At 34.9% G+C, this 19,788-nt stretch overlaps 3 protein-coding genes across 7 annotated transcripts; 1 reads left to right on the top strand and 2 right to left on the bottom strand.

Annotated features, from left to right (window-relative positions):
* Positions 1 to 213: 213 nt before the first annotated feature.
* Positions 214 to 9,661, bottom strand: nsmaf (neutral sphingomyelinase (N-SMase) activation associated factor). Of its 2 annotated transcripts, XM_077736194.1 has the most exons (31): positions 9,529 to 9,661; positions 8,057 to 8,143; positions 7,887 to 7,965; positions 7,731 to 7,792; positions 7,458 to 7,494; positions 7,256 to 7,306; positions 6,817 to 6,888; positions 6,682 to 6,729; positions 6,552 to 6,604; positions 6,316 to 6,445; positions 6,146 to 6,217; positions 5,961 to 6,069; positions 5,452 to 5,628; positions 5,079 to 5,158; positions 4,751 to 4,841; positions 4,606 to 4,669; positions 4,443 to 4,494; positions 4,060 to 4,180; positions 3,544 to 3,675; positions 3,424 to 3,466; positions 3,144 to 3,310; positions 2,969 to 3,080; positions 2,838 to 2,896; positions 2,707 to 2,774; positions 2,410 to 2,477; positions 2,209 to 2,332; positions 2,047 to 2,130; positions 1,692 to 1,842; positions 1,071 to 1,173; positions 887 to 996; positions 214 to 765 (listed from the first exon to the last, which is right to left on the bottom strand). In XM_077736194.1, exons 1-31 carry the CDS (start codon positions 9,564 to 9,566, stop codon positions 671 to 673), a joined length of 2,739 nt encoding a protein of 912 aa, XP_077592320.1. In that variant the 5' UTR covers positions 9,567 to 9,661; the 3' UTR covers positions 214 to 670. The 2 variants fall into 2 exon arrangements, with proteins under 2 accessions (XP_077592320.1, XP_077592319.1); XM_077736193.1 differs by having other exon boundaries at positions 214 to 996.
* Positions 9,662 to 9,878: 217 nt separating this feature from the next.
* On the top strand, positions 9,879 to 13,487 carry slc35d4 (solute carrier family 35 member D4). The gene is made up of 15 exons (XM_077736562.1): positions 9,879 to 10,092; positions 10,768 to 10,814; positions 10,894 to 10,971; positions 11,470 to 11,551; positions 11,628 to 11,705; positions 11,777 to 11,802; positions 11,890 to 11,941; positions 12,014 to 12,062; positions 12,143 to 12,188; positions 12,305 to 12,340; positions 12,458 to 12,492; positions 12,601 to 12,670; positions 12,810 to 12,903; positions 12,982 to 13,046; positions 13,169 to 13,487. Exons 1-15 carry the CDS (start codon positions 10,021 to 10,023, stop codon positions 13,227 to 13,229), a joined length of 891 nt encoding a protein of 296 aa, XP_077592688.1. The 5' UTR covers positions 9,879 to 10,020; the 3' UTR covers positions 13,230 to 13,487.
* Positions 13,463 to 19,417, bottom strand: rbbp8 (retinoblastoma binding protein 8). Of its 4 annotated transcripts, none has more exons than XM_077735988.1 (19): positions 19,268 to 19,417; positions 18,536 to 18,758; positions 18,326 to 18,368; positions 17,946 to 18,041; positions 17,679 to 17,770; positions 17,123 to 17,192; positions 16,928 to 17,031; positions 16,676 to 16,759; positions 16,464 to 16,531; positions 16,324 to 16,388; positions 15,962 to 16,220; positions 15,583 to 15,703; positions 15,190 to 15,281; positions 14,832 to 14,940; positions 14,614 to 14,742; positions 14,280 to 14,322; positions 14,008 to 14,095; positions 13,792 to 13,933; positions 13,463 to 13,727 (listed from the first exon to the last, which is right to left on the bottom strand). In XM_077735988.1, exons 2-19 carry the CDS (start codon positions 18,624 to 18,626, stop codon positions 13,624 to 13,626), a joined length of 1,800 nt encoding a protein of 599 aa, XP_077592114.1. In that variant the 5' UTR covers positions 18,627 to 18,758; positions 19,268 to 19,417; the 3' UTR covers positions 13,463 to 13,623. The 4 variants fall into 4 exon arrangements, with proteins under 4 accessions (XP_077592114.1, XP_077592111.1, XP_077592113.1 ...); XM_077735985.1 differs by having other exon boundaries at positions 13,464 to 13,727; positions 16,850 to 17,031; XM_077735987.1 differs by having other exon boundaries at positions 13,464 to 13,727; positions 15,190 to 15,278; positions 16,850 to 17,031.
* Between the last annotated feature and the right edge of the window lie 371 nt (positions 19,418 to 19,788).

Raw genomic sequence — 19,788 nt, 5'->3', positions numbered from 1 at the left:
CCATTGAACCACCACCCACTAAGAATATTTGGTAGTACTTATACTTTTACCTCTTTCATTCACCAGAATAATATTGGGAAAATCTTTGCATGCACTGGGACTTGAACCCAGGACCCAAAGGTGGGAGACTGATGACTTATCCACTGGGCCATCACTCTTCAAGATATAGGCAGTAGTATTTGTTGTTTTGTCTCTTTTCACTCCCAGATCATACTTAGTACTTTATTGTACCTTCAAGTGGAACAAGTTTGGTAAGCTTACTAAGCAAAGCAAACCAGGATTTGGACCCAGATCCACAGAGGTGAAAAACCAATGACTTATGTTCATATCTTTTTTCCAAATAGACTCCTATGAAGCATATTTGCATTGCAAATATTGCAAAAATTGCCACAGAACACAAATAAAGAAAGCAGCATAGAAAAAAAAACAGGGAAAAAAAGAAGAGATAGATAGCAGCTTCTTATTGTCATGAGTAAAATATGCAACTGGGCATTTTCCTCTCATTATATTTTTCCCCTCAATAGCAGTTCTCTCAAGAGCAATAAACTGAAATTGGACCTTTTATGTTTGAAACTAATGGCAGAAGATTTGGGGGTCCTTTGGCAATTTCCCATTGCATTGCAAGGATGGCTTTATTTTTTCAAAATGTCTTTCAAAGTCTATGTTCTTTCTAACTATGCAGCTTCCAATAGATGAGCTCTTTGTCTTCTCCACCTGTGACCACTGTGGCACTCAGCTCATTCATCCATATGGCTGTGACCGGGCCTGCTCACACACAAAAAAACGGATATTAACGTGAATGCACCAAAAATACATTGTAGTTTTTCACCAACAATGCAAGATGTTAAGATTTTTTTAATTGTGTTTATTGGGAAAATAACCACACCTGAATGTGCCTTTAGCCTGGAAATGACAGTGTTGCTCATCAAGTCCCATAGTAGTAGGTCACCTGATTGGCCCCCACATAGCACCGAGTCTCCGTCCCAGCAGAAACACCTGACAAAAAACAAATACACACCATTTTATATAGGCAGACATAGATTTTTATGTACTTTGTATTGCTACATTACCTTAGCTCCTCCTCTGATTTCACAGAAGAGGTCACCATTCCCGTCTGAACGTCAGTGACCTTCATGAAGCAGTCAGCACCGATGCTGAGGACGTGTCGACTATCTGAATAAAAAAAAAAAAAAAGAACCACTTGAATGTTAAACCTGTGGCTTACTTTCTGACTGGTTTAAATAACCTACTAGTTAAAATACAGACCCCATTTAGAACATATATTACCACAAATCACTACCTGATGAAACATATTACATCAACTTTGTACACACCCATAGAAATGAATTATGTAAAAATCCCAAGTGGAATTGAATTTATGTATTTATACACATCTTGTATTGGATTTGATTGACATGCATCAATCAGTTTTCACCGAAAAGCACAGCTTGCCTGAATTATTAAAGGTAAAAATTAATAACTGTACTGCATTGCTGCCGCCTTGTGGCTTTAAAAGAAAACTACAATATGTATGTCAAATTACTGTAATGTTTTTAAACCCACTAAAAGCGGCTATGCTTTTAAATGCTATCAGTTTGCACGATAATAATAATAATAATAACAATAATAATAACAATAATAATAATAATAATAATAATAATAATAATAATAATAATAATAATGGAACTGACCTGGACTGAAAGAGACACAGTGGACTGTAGCAGAATGACAATCCACTTGCTGCAGGGTTCCATAGGTGTCTGTGTCCCAGATGGTGACAGCACCATCTTTACATCCGGAGACCAAAAGAGTGCCCAATGGATTCATTCCAATAGCGTTGACCTGAATTTGTTACAGTCATGTCACTGACCTATAAGTAACAATCCTTTTTTTTATTAACTACAACAACAGTCTGCCAACCAACAATTGATACCAAACTGGTGTCAGAATACCTCCAGATTAATATAATTTCAACTCAGAAATGTGATTAAATATGCAAGTAAGTGTTTTCATATTCATATCACGATTTTTAAATGGCCAACTCACCCCAGCATCATGTTCTAATTCAGCTAGCAGCTCAAAAAGTGTCCTCTTTTGACTGGACAAAACATTAGGATCACATTGCCACACCTAAGAAGTAAACAACCACATAGTAAACACTCTCCTGCTCTTACAAATACTCTAAAAAATGCACATCAATACTCTCACCTTGACAGTAGAATCCCAAGACGCTGTGTAGAGCTTATTGTTGGCCCAAAGCACTTTACTGACAGCATCATCATGCCCCATCAGCGTGTCCTGCCGCCTGCCATATGGGATGGAATAGAAATACCTAAGGGGGCACAAAAGAGCAAGTCAGAACAAGGCCCATTATTTCAATGCACAAAAACCAATCTGTATTAAACATACACATTATTGTCCCACGAAGAACACACTACAATTTGATCATCTGCTAGCATCAGGCACGATGACAAGGCCTAAAAGACAAGTGAAAGAAACACTTAGGTTGGATTTAGACAATATTTTACCATCTAACTGTGCATTTAAAACAAACAAACAAATAATAATACAATCATTCTTGTCCTTATTTAACTACAATAGTATTTAGTATATCACTACTATATATTAACTATTCTCTGCATATATGTGCCAGCAATAATAATATAAAAACATCTTAGAAATGGGAAAAAATAGTGAACCACTGACCATGTTGGAAAAAGACATGCTCCGTTGAAACTCCTTTAATTCCTTTGAAAACATCTTAAGTGTTGAGTCTGAAACATGATTAAGCACAAATCAACCTGATGTAAAGACATATTAATAAATATGATGTGTACCTTGGGATGTGCTAAAAACAGAAGATCCATCTCGCGTCACAGTAATGGATGTCACTGCCCTACACATAAGTATGATGTTACAAACATACCAATAGGAAGATTGTTTTTACATATGATTTGATGTGACGCACTCTTTATGGATTTTATGCCTGGAGACTGATGTCATACGGTCCACATTTGCCCATGTCAACTTCCGGCTTTCCTCTGTTAAATCTTCGAAAGAGGAGTCTTCGTTCAGAGAGCCTGGTAACACACACATTGAACTTAGTAGCTGCCATTTATACTGATGGAGAAAGGCAGTCCAACCTGGGGTAAGGTCGCTAATGGGTGAGTTGAGACTAGGACTCCTGGTGATGTTCTGCAACCTTCCCGTAATTCTCTGAGGATGAGGAGTGGTGAACAGTTGTGTGGGGGTCTGACCAAACTCGAGAATCTGTATCAGCATGGCCACTCTTTGGTCAGGGTCTTCGATACTTAGCAAGAACATGAAAATCTGCGCTTTATTGCTTCCTTATTTGTTATCTTCCAGCTTTACAGAGAAGTCGACACTTGTCTTTATTCTTTAAATGTACACTTTATTTCTTACCTGTCATAGTCAATGCCACCTTCATAGGTCAATGGATGAAATACTGCAAAATAATGGCATCAATGTGAGTTTTCTCCACACATTTCAAGATTTGATGATGATGATCAAATGATAGCATACCGTTATTGGCCTCGACAGCTTGGCTTCCTCTCTGCTTGAAACCAAATACCAAGTCGATCCATTCGTGCAGGTGCTCGGATACATACTGACTTTCTATTGCTATCTTATGCTTCTTCAGAAAATCCTTAGCATCTGGAATGGGAAGAGCACAACAATGTCATTTGCATTCATTTTGTAATTCTATCAAGGATCTCAAATGTCCCTTTATGTACCCAAGGATTGATGAATCAGCAGCTATATCCATGAACAAGCAAATTTGCTTTGTCCTCTCTCATTGCAGAGATAGAAAATTGACCTACCTATTAGACTAGTGGCTACTTCATAATACATAATCAGCATATTATATTTTCGGTATTATTCATAATGGATTAATATAGTTTCCCTATTACGTTTCAACTTTAACATCCAGGCAGACAAGAATCAATTTGATGATTTTAATCTCAGGTTTACAGAAAAAAAAAAATGAGACATTATGGTGCAAGCATCAATCATCCCAGGTGATGAACAAGAAGTTACCTGAGGCCCAGGCTGGCAGGTGAACATCACAGACATAGCTTCCATTCTGCCGTCGGCCCAGATTAAGACGCAGGTGGTTTTCTAAGAAGCCACAGTCGTCTCCATAAAACTCTGGAATTAACTGGGTGATGAAAGAAAACATGCATTTTTACACACCTCAATTCAAATGAATGCCAAGTTCATATTATATCCCACTCAATAAACAAATCTACAAATTAGTCAGGGTATAATTCGTTTCATAAACTGAATTTGTCTCCCCCGGAAGCAAAAAAAAAAAAATCAACACAATATCAGCCAGTTATTTTGCATAATAAAATTTGACTAAAGTCAATAGGTTTGAATAGTTATTCCAATATACAAAAATATTACACCAGACACTTTACCTCTTTAAAGTCAGTTGCTCCCTCTAAACAGTTCTTCCATGTTTCCCCTATGCTGTAACAGATAAAAATGCCCCACAATATTTAATCATTATACTTCTGTAATCAATTTTTGCACAAAAGGCCAGTTACACCACAGAAATAAAAGATAGCACAAAGTATGTACCTGTTAAACATGCGATCTGGATGGTCAAAACGGCCATTCTGTATACACAACATGTGTTCTGGAGCTGTGAGGAATGGGAACCAAGGGAGTAAGTCATTGGGTATATATAATTAGACGAGATACAATGTATAAGTTCTTGACTTACCAACTCTAACCAAGTAGAAAAGGACATAGCCAGGAGACGAGTAGTGACTGCCGTACATGAATCGAGGCTCGGGCATGCCTTTAAAGCGACACTAGAATTGAGAAGTTGCATCAGAATTGACTTTTTTTTTACCTTTAACAAAACTATATATATATATATTTATTTGATGCAATTTATTAAAAAAATAATAATTACAACATTAATAATAGGCATGTTTCTAGTTAAATGGATGAATGACAACCATAACTATCTTAGTGGAAGGTATAGCACATTTTAACGATGTAAGATCTCATTATATTCTTTAGGAGGAGGAGGGAGCGGCTCTCACCAGCAGCCCATCCAACCGCTCTTTGTTTAATGCTCCAACAGGTTTGCTGAGGTCCCGAAATGTTGCTGCCTTTGTCAGATCTGTAACACAAAATAGCAAATCAATTATACATGTATACACACACACACACATACATATATATTTATATATATACAAACTACACTAACTGAACAATATACAAGCAAAAATGACCACCTAAAGTAGCTGTTAATTCATAGACACACACACACACACACACACACACTTAGGGGGAGTGGCTCTAAGTATAGAATTGCAGTAACCAGTATGAGTGAGTTTTCTTCTCATTAACAGAAGGGAGCTAATACTATTAAGCACATGTGTATTGTAGTGTTATGGCTTTGCCTAAACCCACCCAATTCTGTACTTGTGTAATCAGAGATGACCCATGGGAAGACAGGGTACTGGGAGAGGTCGTTGCAACTGCGGTCAGCCAAGTTGTTAAGGTGAAGGAGATATTGATAGTTAGTCAGATGACCACGTTGCCACTGAAGCATGTAACTCTCTGCTGTGTGCTCCATCATGTGGTTCTCTGAATAACAGTAAACATAGAATATATGAATGTACATGACTTCAAACAATAGAAACAAATATAATATTGATTTAGTCATAGTAGTAGAATGAAATAAAATGGTACAATATTCATTTAAAGTACATATTGTGAGACTATGAGTAAAATTTGATGACTAGGGCCCAAAAACTGCAGTAAACAACAACAAATATATGAGTAATTGATTCTTCAGGTCTCCAAATGTCTACCAACACAATAGAATAGAGAATATAGTTCCTGATTCTTTAGAATACACAGTAGTAAAAGTACTGTGATAGCAATTGAAGATTTATTACATGAATGCATTCCCTCACCGAGGAATGTGGCAATGAAATAATACATTTCATCTCTGTCTTCCGTGTTGTAAAACTTGAGATAGATATCCGAGCAGAAGTCGTTCTCGGAACAGAAAACTTCCAGCCCCTGCACGAGAGGATAAAGACCATGTTATGTTTATCCATCAAAAGATAGTGCTTGAATTTAGAGTACTCATACTCACAAGAGGTCTAAGGCCGTGTCTTCTTTTGTAGATGCGCCTGATTTTATCCAGTTGGATCTGAATGACCGTCTCCTGATGTGTGAAAGAAATGACATCATTTTTGAGCTCATCAATCTGCATTTCCTAATGATCTGGACTATAAGAACTCTTAGGCAAATCAGCCAGCTCACCGGATAACCATTTAGTGGCTGAAAGTAAAGATTCTCATTTGTAATGCAGACATGGCCAGGGTTGGACACCAGAGGCAGAACCGTCTCCACCGCACATTCCATATGAGGCTTCTCGGCAACATTCTGAAAGCTTCACATTACAAAACCAGAACTATAGCGGCATCAAAATGGTACTAATTTTCATTCTCTGCAAAAATCCAAATGTCAACAATGAGTATGTTTGACAGTGCATGTACCAGAACTTGTCAAAAGACGTTCTTGCCAGTCGGGATTGAAGATTGGCTGTAATCTGGTTGATAAAAACAAGAGTGAACACATTTAAAAGTGTTTTATTGCTACTTTTAAACAGATATTACGCATAGTCACCATGGCAGTCTGATCACCAAGCTTTTCCAGGCAGGATGCTCGATGCAACTGGAAAATAAAAACAAATCATATGCGTGAACACAAGCAATGGAAGACCGTTATTTCCAAATACTCTGTTCTAAAAGGTATACATACTTGATGTAAAGTTTGAATGACATCCTCTGTTTTACTCCAGACTTCCAGTTGAAATTTTACAGTCTTCAAGCCCTGTCAATTAAACAAATACATTTACAAATACATACATAAATTCTAATCTAATCTATATATAATCTAATCCAAGCATTTTGACAGTAGGAAAAAAAAAACGTAAGTTGAGTGCTTCATTTGGATTTAAGATTTAATAGACAATAAGAACTCTTCTATAGTAGATCTCATTAGAGATCAATACAAGAACTGTATTATTACATGCCTTAAAAAAATATGTAATTGAAAAATATAACTTTGTAAAGGTTATTTAAGCAATGGTTGTATGAAAAGGAAAGTGTGGCTAATTATTACCTGTATTTCAAATATGAAAAATATTACAATAATATTTCTAAATTAATTAACACCTGCAAGGTAATATCAGACTTACTCGTTCATTTCTGTAAGGTGAAATGATGCAGTTTTCTTTTATGTAAATAACCTGCAACAAAAAAGGAGAGTGGTTATTTTTAGGTTAAAAACAATACTGCATTTTTTTTATTATAGTTTCAAATATTATTGGACTAAGGAAAAATGGGAAATTAAAATGAGGGCATGCAATGTGTGTGTTTGTCAGTATTAATTTGTCTCACCTGTTCACATAGAATTGAAATGGAGGACGGCTTGGGTCTGGGAAAGATACATTAATAAATAAATTGGTATATACTGCAAAAATATTATTAAACATAAATAAAAGGTATTATTATGACATGTTTTTTTTTTCTCCAGATTAAATGATAATACCATGGCAGTATTTCAAAATTATTTCAAATTAATTGTGTTCATGTGAAGGAAACTACATCAATCTGACAAATAAAATAAACAATATTGTAATTGAAGTACGATATTCACAAAACAATACTCACTCATTGAAAGGGTTGGTCTCTTTTTCCACAAACTCAATCTGATTACAGTCACGAAGTGGAATCTGCAATAAAAGCAAAAATACACTTAAGAAATACCAAACATACTTTGACTATGTGTATACTGCACATAGTTTGGACTGAAAATGAAAAATAAACCTTTAAGATTGGTTCTGTAAAATCTTCTGGGTCAAAAATGATTGATCTGGAACAGACCTTTAATGAGCCTCGGATTTTTCTGGGGGAAAAAAAATAATTGAAACGTTAGGATTCAATTAGACATTACAAAAAATGTAATAATACATATGAAAGATGAAAAGGTTATTTACCTCTTTGAGGCTGAGCTTTTTGTCACATTGTATGCAGTGTGTTGTTCAAAATAATATTCTTCCAAGTCCAATAACAAAAGAGAAAATCTAGAGAAGGTTTAAGCACAATAAAATGGCTTTAATCATTTGTGAAGACACATTTTTAGGCTCGAAATATGCACACTCTTAAGTATATTGCCGTAATTGTGTCATCCTCTCAACATGCTAAATTATCACTGTACTTTATCAAGGTTTCCTTCATTGGGATGATTACAACAGACCAAAATAATATCAAATTCACTGCTGAAAGGGAGATAGTAAAATACTGGATCTTCAGGTTGGATAGCATTTAACGGCACCGTCATAACTTTACTCAAAGTTGCATGAAGAATGATGCAATATCAGGTTCTTATAATTATAACATGTTAAAATGGACAGTGGCAGAAAGGGCAAGTACTTATTAATGAGTCAGGCTGTTTTTAGTTTTCCTGCTTTCATTTCCCATCTCAAGAAACACATGTTTATATCATAACATTGTTGAAATATCACATGCATGAACGTAAGAGTAAATATAAATGAATGGATTAAATAATAATGTAAAATCTATCTATAACTATCTAAATTAAGTTATTTTGGTGCCTGCCTGAGTTTTCTCCAAGTACTCTGAATTCCTTCTAAATCCCATAAATATGTTGTGCAAGTTGAATGTTTGAAATGAAATTTTAAAAAATACATACAATAAAAAAAAGAAAATAAGCAGTACAGAAAAGGGATGAACTAATGATAAGATTCTTGTCATCATAATTGCAAACCCCGCCCCCTCCCCTTCCATGCACATACACATTGCAGCTTCTATTGGTTATATTTTTACAACAAATTATTTGCATATCATTTTAAAAGAACATATTTTTGCATTATGATTCTACATATTGTTTGATCTATCATTGTTAAACCAGTGTAGTTGCAATGGTGAGGAGTATCTGCATTAATTGCATTGTAGTCTTTGAAATGTCAGCAGCTTTAAGCAATTAGATATTACCATCAGGGCACATAAACTTTTTAAATTAAAATCAACTTTATTTACTTTGGTAAGTCATAGCACAGATCAGGTTAGATTAATAAAATAACCATTTGGTCATCAGCATCATGATAGCAAAGTCATCTTGAGTGAGGACAGCATAAAATTCAATAACCTCTGCAGTATAAACCTCATCGAACCAAACACTACATTTCCCATAAATCTCCAGTCTATTGGTAAAAAGACGGAACTACTTCCACAAATCGCACAAAAGTCAGTAAATATGTTAGCACAAGGACATTCAGCATCTTTAATTAACTAATTAGATTTAGTTTGACTTTGTTCATCTGCACGTTCAAAAACCACAGTGGTAGCCCCTCAGCAATTGATTGTCTGCAGCATGCACACTGGCACGGTGGCACGCTAAAAAAAAGAATATAATAATGATGATAATAATAATGATAAAAACACCAACCTTTCCTTAGTTCGCTCTTTATTCTTCAAAAATGCCATGACTACATCCTTCTGCGAGACCGCGAAGCTGCTCACTCAGTCAAATGCCTGTAAACAAGGAAACTTCCTTGACATCACGTGATCCCCAAATAAGCGATCTTACTCAATACTGAACACCCACTACCAACATTTTTTTACCATATTTAAAAAAATGTACTCAAAAGGAAAAAGTATAAAATAAATATGTGAAACCATTGAATACATTTGTTAATTAGGTATGACAAAACAGCAGGGATGTATTTGTCGTCTGTCGCTCATCATGCATTTTACTTAGTTTCTTTACTTAATAGACGATCTTGGTTCGACCACGTCTTGACGTGCCAGTCAGTCCAGTGACGGCAAACTGAAGTTTCGAAAAATTGCGAAATGACATTTAGGTAGATTGGAAAACATGATATGATTATTATATTTGTGTTTTTGTAGGAGAAGTCATGCTGCGTTTCAGTAGATCGAAATGCAGTGGAATAGAAACTTCTGCGGGCTCGCCTTTAGCTTCTTTTTTGTTGTATCGTATTTCACGAATAAGGTAAGTTTTTCAGTAATATCAAGTTTTATTAGAAGCGATCACCTTAAAATGTATCTCATTTGAAATAGATCTCTCTATTCTATATAAGAATATAAATGAATCTGACTTACTTTTGCGTTTTCCGCGGTCAGATTTGAGTGAAACCGTTTCTACTTCCTTTTAAAGTTAGTAATCCAAGTCTCCATTTGTGTCATTAACTAATAATAGATCCAAAGAATGTCTTTCCAAAAACAGGCTTGTACAATAAATGACATAGTATTACAAAAAAATTACATACAGTAATTAAATAAATATGCTTGTTATTTGTCTTGTAAATTCTCCAGATTGCCTCTGACAATAAATCAAAGTTTGTATAAGTCTCGTTTAATACATTTTAAATAATTTCATCTAAAAAAATGAGCCTCCAAATCATGATACGACTCAAATTATGCGTTTGTGTATTGTTTAATACATCTAAAATTTTGACAAATAAAATTCTTATCACATATTACTTTATTCTCTTTTTGGATCATCGTGTCAGTTCATATGAATCCAAATTAAAGGACTTCTATAATGAAAATATATTTTTTTACTGCGTGAAATCTGTTGTAATTTAATAACAACTGAATGAAAACATTTGTTTCCAATGACATTTTGCAATTTAGTCATATAAAACCACATTGATCTGTTTTTCAGTTTGTCTTGACTGTAATGAACTTCACCTACCCAACCTTATTCCAAGGGTGAGTTACATAGTATTTAACGATGGCATTTAATTATTGTATTCAGACGGTATTAACTAATTCTATTCCTCTTTGAAAGATGGCAGACATTTATTGGGGCATTACTGCTTCTCCTTTTTGGAAAGCTGGGATGGGTGGAAATAAGCCGCATCTCCAGGTATACTACATTAACAATCCATTAATTTTACCATATTTTCTCACTCTAAAGCTGTATTTAAAACTTAAAAAATGATGACTGAATCAGGGGTACGGTTTATATGCCCACATGACCTGCTTTATTATCTTTCACCAGTAGAGGGCGACAAAGTCACATTTACTATTTATTGGTTATTTTGCAACAAGAAAATAACCATTACTGGATGAATTAATTCCTTATGATATTGACCTTAATAATGTTCCTTTGATTCATGCAACATTTCAGAAATACCACATGTTATAATTTTCTTAAGATTTTCCCTTCAAAGTAACACATTTGTACTTCCTATTAAAACCATGAATATGGAGGTGAGAATTATAAATCAAGGGGCAATTTATATGCCAGAAATTGTAAAATTCAACCATTTTAAGGCAATTTTAATAGGGTGATTCATATGTGAGTAAATATGGCCATTCACTTTGAGACTCCATGTCTGATAAATTTAAAAATGACTTTCAGATCAGCTGCCTTTGCCTGGCTTCCAGGCTCCCTCCTATTTGTAGGAAACATTTATGCAGGTTCCCGAGCTCTATCACGTCTCGTAAGTTAAAATCTTAATATTACACATATATAATGTATGTAAAAACAAATACATTAAATGTCTTTTCCCCTTGCAGGAAATTCCTTTCTTTTTCACTCTACAGAATTCATCTCATGTTGTGAGTTATGTCATCTTGAAGGCTGTTCATAGAGAGGTAAGATTACATTTAATGTTTAAAGTTGCAGCTCCTATTTACCCCAAAATAACCCATTTATCTCATTGCAGAAAATTGAGTGGGTGAAATTTATCAGGTTTGTGATTTACTTTATATTGTATATTTCTAAATATGAAATGAAAAACCATATTAAGTATATTATATTTGCTTTCTTCTCTGTTAGTATATGTCTCATGCTGATTTCAGCCATCAACCTCCCTGCATATGATCCCCAGGTTACTACTATTCGTCATTGTAATATACATACATTATTTTTCAGTTAATTCATGTTTTTGTACACTTTGTAGTTTGACTTCACCGGTTACATGTGGGCCATTGCTCATCTAATCTGTGTTGGTATGTCTTAACTTTTAATTACATACATATTTAACTGTTCACTTTTGCCTTTGTGATGACTTTAAATATTTGCTTTTTAGGGGCCTATAGAGTGTTTCAAGTTCACTATAAATCCAGTAATTTAAGGTAAAGTGGTGTATATTTATCCAGAGGAGAAGTAATATTAAATACATTTGTACTTATACATTTAAGAGAAGTAATATTAAATTTATACTTACTCATACGTCTCTTTTTTCTTTTAGTGACATTGAACAGCAATGTGTCAACTACCTGTTCAGGTAAGAACAAATATTTCATAATACATCATGGATTATAAAAACAACCCTAGTGAGGATGAGCGTTATGTAAAATGAATGAATATCTAACTGGAGAATAAACTGTTTTTTTTGTGACAGCGTTTTGTTTCTTGGTATGGCTGCTCACCCATCAGGTGATAATTTTACTATTATATATTGTTTTGAACTTCCTAAAGTATATAGGATAGTGGCAATGGGAAGTGCTGCACTTTACCCAATGAATGACCTTTATTTCTCTACAGGTGACCTCAGCAGGGCCCTGGAGTTCCCTTCACTTCAGTCATACTACTTCCGCGGGGGGTGCTGTGCCAGGTGAACCCACCAAAGCCTTTAGGCATTATTAACAGGAATTTATTTTTTACTAATGGCCTGAATGTGAATTACCTCAAACTGTAAATACACATAGTATAATATTGATCATATTATTTGCATTGTTTTTGTGATTTGACAGTGCCTTGCTGGGATTTTTGCTGCTTTTAGCCACAGTCAAATTAAAAAGTGGATTATCTCTCCAGCACTCTGCACTGTGGATTTTTATGTCCAAGGTAAATACATTTGTCATGCCAAATTTTAATTGTAATAAAATAATGATGTGCAGTAGCTAATAAGTGAATTTGTCACAGGTTACTGCTATGTTCCTATCGCCTCTTATTTTCTATATGGACATGAACACACCATCAATAATTTGGTAAGTAACAAATTTAAATGAGTCTTAAGAACTTAATTATTATGTCACCTGTCAGTCATCGATGGATATGTAGATGAAAATATTTATGAATAAATCAACTTTTTTTACTGGTCTGGTTGCAGTATGGGAGTCAGTCACGTGAGCGAGGCTTTGCTGGTATATTCTGAGAGAGAAACACAGTGACATCAGCACTTCAGGACGAACCCAAAAAAAACCTGCACTTCCTAAACAAATGGTCTTCATATATGCTGTATTTGTATATTTTTATCTCTTTAATGCTGCTCTGATACGCTACAGACCAAATAAAATATGTTTACATATCTATTTTGTACCTAAGAGGAGAAAACGCGAAAAAATCCATCTTTTTAGTTACCCTTATTGTACACCAAAATGCAAACATTTTAATTTAAAAATAATAAACCAGCATTTGTAACATTTTAATTTTTTTTGTATTTATTTTTTCAGCATCTCCAAAGGCAATTAGTATAGTAACTTAAAGTAAGTGGGTTGGGAGTTAATCCAAAAATAAAGAGTTGACAAAACAACCTTTTTTGGCCTCCTTGTTGTCATTTTGTGATTATTTGGAGCCGTCTTGCTGGTTACATTTTGGAGAGAAGAGAGCAAGGAAAGGCTGTTTTCTCCTTAAACGAGACTGCGGATTTTTCTCCTCCTTTATATATCCTAAACAAACAGAGAGCAAACTCTATTTTTAACTCGCAAGCAAACAGGGGAGCCAGTCCAATACCTCTTTCAACGCAAGTCTGAGTCGATGGGAATCCGACTTCCCAGAAATTCTCTGGCGTGCTGGGCGGCATGAAAAGATGACGGTGCCGAGAGCATTCGGACAATTTGTTCTTTTTCTCCTCCTCGGGAAGATGACGGTAGTACTGGCAGAGGGAAATAAATGTATATGTAAATGTGTTAAACACATGTTAGATAACGGCATATAAAGCAAACTTACAATTTCACATTCTTTGCAAGTGGCGCCTTTCAATTTTCTTCTCTCATCTTTTTTGCGGATCACTGCCACGTGTGCAAAGGTTGGGTGTCTAAAGCAGAGAAACTTCTAATCAATGCTGCTTTAAATGGATAATATACATGTATAATATATAATTGACAATTAATCAAGGTAAAATAAAGTGATGGTAATAAAAATACATTGAATTGTAGTGACACAAGAAAACATTTTGGAATATTTTTTAAGTCTTAGAAAGTTAAATGTAAATATCTTACTGCATTTTACGGACTTGAGGAGAGAAATATGGAGTCTCTTGTTCTAAAAGAAAAGTTGATGAAATAAAAAAACATTAAGTTTGACCAGAAACAGTACCAGTTATATTGAATTATACCGTACATAATATTCATGGTCCACCACAAGAATAACATGACAAAAAATATTCAAATGATTAGTTATTAATTAATTTAAAATGTTTCATTATTATGGCAGTTTAAACTACAAATAATCATGATAAACATAGTTGTATTATTTGATAATATTAAAATGTTGATATAGTTTAAGTTCAGTTATGAAGCTTGTAAGTGTATATTGCTAAACTATTATAGGTACCATTTTCCTCCTCATTTTTATCTTCACATGGATCATTGTCAACTTGTGAGCTATTGTAAGATATGTAGTCCTCATGGGCAGTTGTGTCAAAAATTCGATCCAGACTGTCATTTGCCTTGTCACCAATTCCTTGTAAGACAACAGTAGGGTTAAATTTTTTACCCTTTGGCCTTACAATAAGTGTCAAACAGGCAGGGAAGAATATTTGAATGTTTCACCTGACACCATGGTTTCATCCTGATCTTCTTGGCCACGACGTTGAAGTAAGCTGTGACTGATCCAAGTGCAGTCACTATCGAGTAAGTCTTCACGGTGCTCTTCTTCATGCTGGAAACAAAACAAAAAAAATGTGCTTACTTAGTCATGATTTTATTGATTTTTTTTATCATTCTGTAATGTTTGTTTATAGATGTTATGTAGATATTTTATTGTTCTGTCTCTTCCTCAAAGCTATTCAATGAGAGAACCCTTAAATTCATCTAAAACCATTAGAATTTTGTTAAATTTGGGGGACTTTGGAGGTCCTACAGACAACCCAGTTTATCGTGATTAATAGACTATTTAACTATAGTATACCTGATCAACTTTTTGCTCAGTTTCGTATATGGAGAGGTTGAGAGCAGGGTCAATGCTCCACATATTCAAATCCATTCTGGGCTTCCTTTCTGCTAGAAAAAAAGGGGACAAAAAAAGCAGAACCAGCATGATTCAATTACAATATATTGATCATGATAATGTATTTAAAGCTTCCATGCATTTCTCAGCAATGTTATGTACAATGTTGTTTTTAAATGTATTGCTCTGTGACAGAATCTGCTTTAAAAAAAGTTAATGAAAGATTTCTGGAAGTAAAAATTGAGCTATTTATGCTTCTTAATGCAAAAAAAAAAATCATAAATATAATATAAAAAGATATACACAAAGTGCTCTACGTCATGTTATAGCCAGAAACAGCAAGATAAATCTTACCAGTTTCTGCATGTGCTCTTTTCTGTGAGGCATTCTGGACCTGGCGTGCTGGTTCAAGTTTCAAGTTTGGCTTTTTAAAAGCTGAACTCTCAATTTCCTCTCGTACTGTTTGGTTGAGAACCTAGTAAGACATTTTGAGATCATTCATAAATGTGGTTGTCTGTCTCCTTGTGTCCTGTGATTGGCTAGCCACCAATTCAGGGTCTGCCCTTTTGGGTACTATGACAATACAATGAAATATATATTTTTTTAGACAACAATACAGTATTTGCCAATACGATAATGTCTGCCATAATTTGATTTGTTACAAGCTATTGATCCACAGCTAGATTGGGCACATTGTATGTATATATATGTATATAGATATAAAATAGCACACCTTTAAGCTTTCAGCGTTAATGGCCTTGTTTTTTTTTTTCATCAGCTCCGCTTGGGTGTCCAATTTCTTCCCATTTTCTTGGTCACATGGTTTTCCCTCCTCTAGCCGCTTAGATGGAGCATCATCCTTTTCCAGTTTTGCTTTGCCATTAGGATCTATGTTAGTTACCATCTCACTATTAAGGAGAATAGATGGCGACTTCACTGTGGTTGAGTCAGGACTACAGATGGGTCGGGGCGACAGAGAAATCCGACGAGGACTTTTCAAGGGGATACAAATGAAATTTGAATTGTAAAGTACATCAAAAAATTGGACTTGTCATTATTCTGTTGTTGTTTAAAATGATAAAGATTATGCCTTACTTTAGACGGACATCAGGCAGCCAAGGTGATTTTTTGTTGTGTTGCTGTATTCCATCTCTGGTTTTCTGAGAAGACAAAATATATTAAAAAAAGGAGGATAATTCAAGGAAATGTATTTGAAAAAATAATAGAAAAATTACTATGGGAGATGCGTTCACAAGTTCTAGGCCGCATGTTTCTGCTATCACGTCTCCATTCTCATCCACATCTGACAATAGAAATAAAATCATTTGAATGTACTTCTTTTGAAAATATGTTACAAATAAATGCAATAAACAGAAGTAAACAAATTGGATTATCACAAAAACAGTTTTACAATGCTTATTGACAATAATCACACTTCAAAACTTACCTAAAATATGCGATGTGTCCATTTGACATGTATTAGGAGCAAGAACTTGTGTTTCTTTAGCATTTTTTAATCTCTCACTTGATTCTAGAGTTGAAAAGAAAAAATACAAATAAGCACTCAACAATTGAGAAACCTTTAATAGAGTCTAAAAAAAAAATGTGATTTTAAAGTGACCGTTGAAGAGTAACTTGTTGATTTTGAATGAGGGCTCGGCTGCATAGTGAACATGTTTGCTATTGTCCATGCATTTACGTTTCTTCTTTTTGTTGGCCAACGGAAGCGAGCTCGCCATAACTGGTGAGTCTGGGATGAATCCATCTTCGTGGTCTGGGGAGTTAGCCACCTGCAGTTTGGAGCTAATAATGCCAACAATGTTAGCTCAGTGAAAAGTAAATAACAGTGAAATCAATCTTTGAACACATTTAAAATTATTTAAGATGCACTCACTAAGTTTTTAATATTTGCAGCTCAGCGTAAAGTTTGTGATTTTGATCCTCCAGGTACTTTTTTTCATGCTCTGTCCAAAATTAAATTAAAAAATAAATAAATAATAGACAAAGTTTAGAAAATAATGTTATTTACAGTAGGTACTATACATATAGATATACACAGTGCATATACACATACAGTATCTCATCTCATTTTCTGAACCGCTGAATCCTCGCTAGGCTCGAGAGGGGGTGCTGGAGCCTATCCCAGCTGACTTCGGGTCAGAAGCAGAGGACACCCTGAATTGGTGGCCAGCCAATCGCAAGGCACAAACAAGCATTCATGATCACACTCATACCTAGGGGCAATTTAGAGTGTCCAATCAGCCTACCATAGATTTCTTTGGAAAGTGGGAGGAAATCAGAATACCCGGAGAAAACCCACTCATTCATCCATTCATTTTCTGTACTGGTTATGGTCATAACTGTCACAGGTGTGCTGAATTGGTGGCCACCCAATTGCATGGAACAAGGAGAAAAACAACAAGGAAATGAATACAGATACAAAGACTCACTCAGTTTGCTGATGATTTGTTTGCTATCATCCCGGCAGTCTTTCAAGTTCTCCTCCAATATTGCACATCGATCACAATCTTTTGAACGGAGCCTAAAAGCATTTTAAGTGAAAGGAGGTAGACCTCTTCATATATTCTATTCTAATGTAACTTACAAAAAAAGATACTACTAACAAACTATACCTCAGACATTAAATAAGCTTGTATAGCGCTATCATGTTACAAGTGAGCTTCCTTAAAACAGGAATCAGAAAATGAGTTTGCTACCTGTCCTCCAAGAGACTTTTGGCATCCAGGAGAGTTTTGTTTTGCTCCTTTAGCTCCTGATTACGACTATAAAACAGTTGAAGACTCTCAGCATCTCTATGAAGAACAAATATTTTGTTAATTTGACTTGATTCAATTTAATCTCAGATAAATGTGACATATGGTATAAATGCTTTACTATGTTTAACTTCAATGGTCATTCTTTAAAGATCCTATAAAGCCCAGAGTGAACATGCAAAGTGAGGAACCACCTGGAATCGAACCCTCAACCTTGTCTTTGCATATTTTCAGTGCTTACATTCAGACATTTTTATCTAGAATCAACAAATAACATGAATTCAACAGCATTTTCATAAATAGGGTTTAAATGTTATACTTACAATCTACGGTCATTTTTCAACTTGAGAACTTTTTCTTCGAGTTCTGCAATTAGATACAAAGTGTATATATTGTAACAAAAAAGACAACAATGGCAATCACCTATTGTATATGCAGGCGTAATGTTCAAACAAAACATCATCTTTCTATTATATCTATTATATTGAGGTGATGAATTAAGATTTTTGACTTTGCATAGGTGAGTTAGTTACCTTGGAGTCCCTTTTGATGGCATTCTTGTAGCTGTACCCATAAAGTGTGAAAGGGGTCCACAGGTGTTGGTGTGCTTGTAGGGCTGGTCATCCTCAATTCTATGCAATCTCAGATATAAAGCATATTTTGGTGGCAACATGAAGAATTATTGCGGCAAGCCCATTGTGTCATGTGTCAGCCTTGAAACCATCAAAATCTGCATTTGAACGTTGGCTTTCTCCTCTGGAAAATAAACAAACAAAAACATACAGGCACTATTTGCTTTTGATTGATCATGACCTAATTTTATATCACTTTTTATTAATCATTTCAAAACAATATGGATGCTATGGCAACACATTATTATTCATCCAATGTTAATACCACTATGCAAGTTTTTTTTATGGAAAATTATTTTAACTTGTTATGCCCGGTTATCTCAATTTTCTGAAGCGCATTATCCTAACTAGGGTCGCGTGGGGTGCTGGAGCCTATCCCCCGCTGACACCGGGTAATGTGTATTGTACAATATCTCGTTCATATGTTTGAAAATGACATGCCACCACAGATATTAAAACAAAGTTATGACAAACAAGGCAATTAACTCCTCACTTCACGGCCATTTTTCCCAACGATGACTGCAATTGCATGCCAAACAAATTAGACCACATAATTAGTTAGAACATTTTCATCCTGTGTAGTAAAGCAACACACCATATAACAATACGGCGACGTTAATCAGTTGAACAAACCATATGACAGTACGGCGATCTTAATCAGATGAGAGAATGCTGAAAGTAGAGGTATTGACATTTCAAATGTAAACATTCAAAAGAAAATGCCATTGACTGTGAAGAGGATATCCATATTACTAATTCTAAATTCCCGCGCCACACTCGTCTCTGTAGATATCACAAATATTAAATTAGATTCCTAAATAAGGAGCCAGAAGTGTAAGGAACCGGCTGCCATCTTGTGCCAGGGTTCTTTATTATGTAGTGCAATTAAAACATAATTCGGTTGACATCAGACCAAGCCATTTCAAATGTGGTTTAAAAGCGACAGAAATCTGGAAGTAAACATTTTATTGACTGGAATGTTATGTTAATCCATTATTCCAGATGCAAAATGGCCTACAATTGACGTAACCCAGTGTTCTTCTTTGTCTTTATTCGAAAATAATAATGTATTACCGCCACCTTTTGATGTGAAAGTAGTACTGCTAGGTTTTAATGATATTTATTAAAATAAGTCATTCTAATTCATGTGTTCA

Source organism: Stigmatopora nigra, chromosome 16, assembly GCF_051989575.1.
Source record: "Stigmatopora nigra isolate UIUO_SnigA chromosome 16, RoL_Snig_1.1, whole genome shotgun sequence".
NCBI lineage: Eukaryota > Metazoa > Chordata > Actinopteri > Syngnathiformes > Syngnathidae > Stigmatopora > Stigmatopora nigra.
This window is presented reverse-complemented; position numbering and strand designations above follow the sequence as displayed.